Source organism: Eimeria mitis, genomic scaffold (genome assembly GCF_000499745.2).
Source record: "Eimeria mitis Houghton genomic scaffold, Emh_scaff1480, whole genome shotgun sequence".
Lineage (NCBI taxonomy): Eukaryota > Apicomplexa > Conoidasida > Eucoccidiorida > Eimeriidae > Eimeria > Eimeria mitis.
In genome coordinates this window covers 5134-6511 of record NW_013569423.1, presented here as the reverse complement: position 1 = coordinate 6511, position 1378 = coordinate 5134, and the positions used below count along the sequence as shown (strand labels likewise).

At 59.9% G+C, this 1378-nt stretch overlaps 1 protein-coding gene across 1 annotated transcript in view; it reads right to left on the bottom strand.

Moving 5' to 3' along the window:
- Window positions 1–601: 601 nt before the first annotated feature.
- The window catches only part of EMH_0037900 (uncharacterized protein), a gene marked incomplete at both ends in the record, with an annotated part of 5626 nt that continues 4849 nt past the window's right edge, over window positions 602–1378 (bottom strand). Inside the window, 2 exons of the mRNA XM_013495229.1 lie at window positions 602–828; window positions 950–1063. Coding sequence (XP_013350683.1) covers window positions 602–828; window positions 950–1063 — 341 coding nt within the window. The remainder of the gene's footprint in view (window positions 829–949; window positions 1064–1378) is intronic.

The window sequence follows — 1378 nt, the reverse complement described above, 5'->3', positions numbered from 1 at the left end:
TTTATACGTAACCCTAACCAAACCCTATAACAAACACTCACGGGGCCCCAGGGGCCCCCAGGGGCCCCCGGGGCCCCCCAGTACCTTCAGGGTCCTTCTGGAGAATACTGGGGCCCCTTGGGGGCCCCCGTGTGTACAGGGCCCCTAGCGGGCCCCCAGGGGGCCCCCCTTGTGACGGGCCTGTTGGGGGCCCCCCTTGTGGGGGGCCCCCTTGTGGGGGGCCCCCTTGGCAGGGGCCCCCCGGGGGCCCCCTGGGGGGCCCCACATTGTGATGTGGCTGTGTGCTTGAGGGTTTATAGTGTGAATGTGTTTGGCGTTTAGAGGGGCATTGGGGTGTATGTACAGCTGGAGACACGAGGGGTTTGGGGGGGGTCTCAGCTGTATACTGATGTTTGTTTATATGCATACGCTGCTGCTGCTGCTATTGCTGCTGCTGCTGCTGCTGCTGCTATTGCTGGTGCTGCTGCTGCTGCTGCTGGTTTTGCTGCAGCAGCGGCTGTTTCTACTGCTGTTGCTACTGCTGATACTGCTGCTGCTGCTACGGCAGCAGCAGCAGCAACTGGTGCAGTATCTGCTGCTGCTGCTACTGCTGCTGCTACTGCTAATACTGCTGCTGTATCTTCTGCAGCATCAGCTGCTGCTTATATGCTCTATCTGCTGCTATTGCTGCTGCTGCTACTGCAGCAGCAGCAGCAGCAGCAGCAGCAGCAGCGGCTGCTGCTGCTGCTGTATCTGCAGCAGCAGCAGCATCTGTTGCTGTATCTGCAGCAGCAGCAGCAGCATATGTTGCTGTATCTGCAGCAGCAGCAGCAGCATCTGCTGCTATATCTGCAGCAGCAGCAGCAGCAGCAGCAGCAGCAGCTGCTGCTGCTGCTGCATCATATGGCGAGGAGCCCTGCGTCTTCGAGTTGCGGCAGTGTGAGATAAACCCAAATAACAACAACCCCACCCTTCTGGGGGGAGAGGCCCCCCGTAAGAGCTAGGGGGCCCCCCCTAGGGTCCGGGGCCACGCAGTTTATTTGCTGCTGACTGAAGCTGTTCACGCTGCTGCTGCAGAGACAGCCTGAGGAGACACACACAGACAGCAGCAGCAGCAGCAGCAGCAGCAGCAGCAGCAGCAGCAGCAGAAGCAGGAGAGAGAACGTGAGCTGCTGCTGTTGCTGCAGTGTGCTGTCGTTGCCGTTGCTGCAGTTCTGCTGCTGTTGCTGCAGTGGAACAAAAACAATCCGCAGCAGCAGCACAAACACCAGCACCAGCACCAGCAGCAGCAGCAGCAGTAAAAAAACCAGCAGCAGCAGCAGCAGCAGCAGCAGCAGCAGGGTCACCTGTAGCAGCATCCCAAAGATGCAGGGCCCCCCCCATATGCATGGGGCCCCCA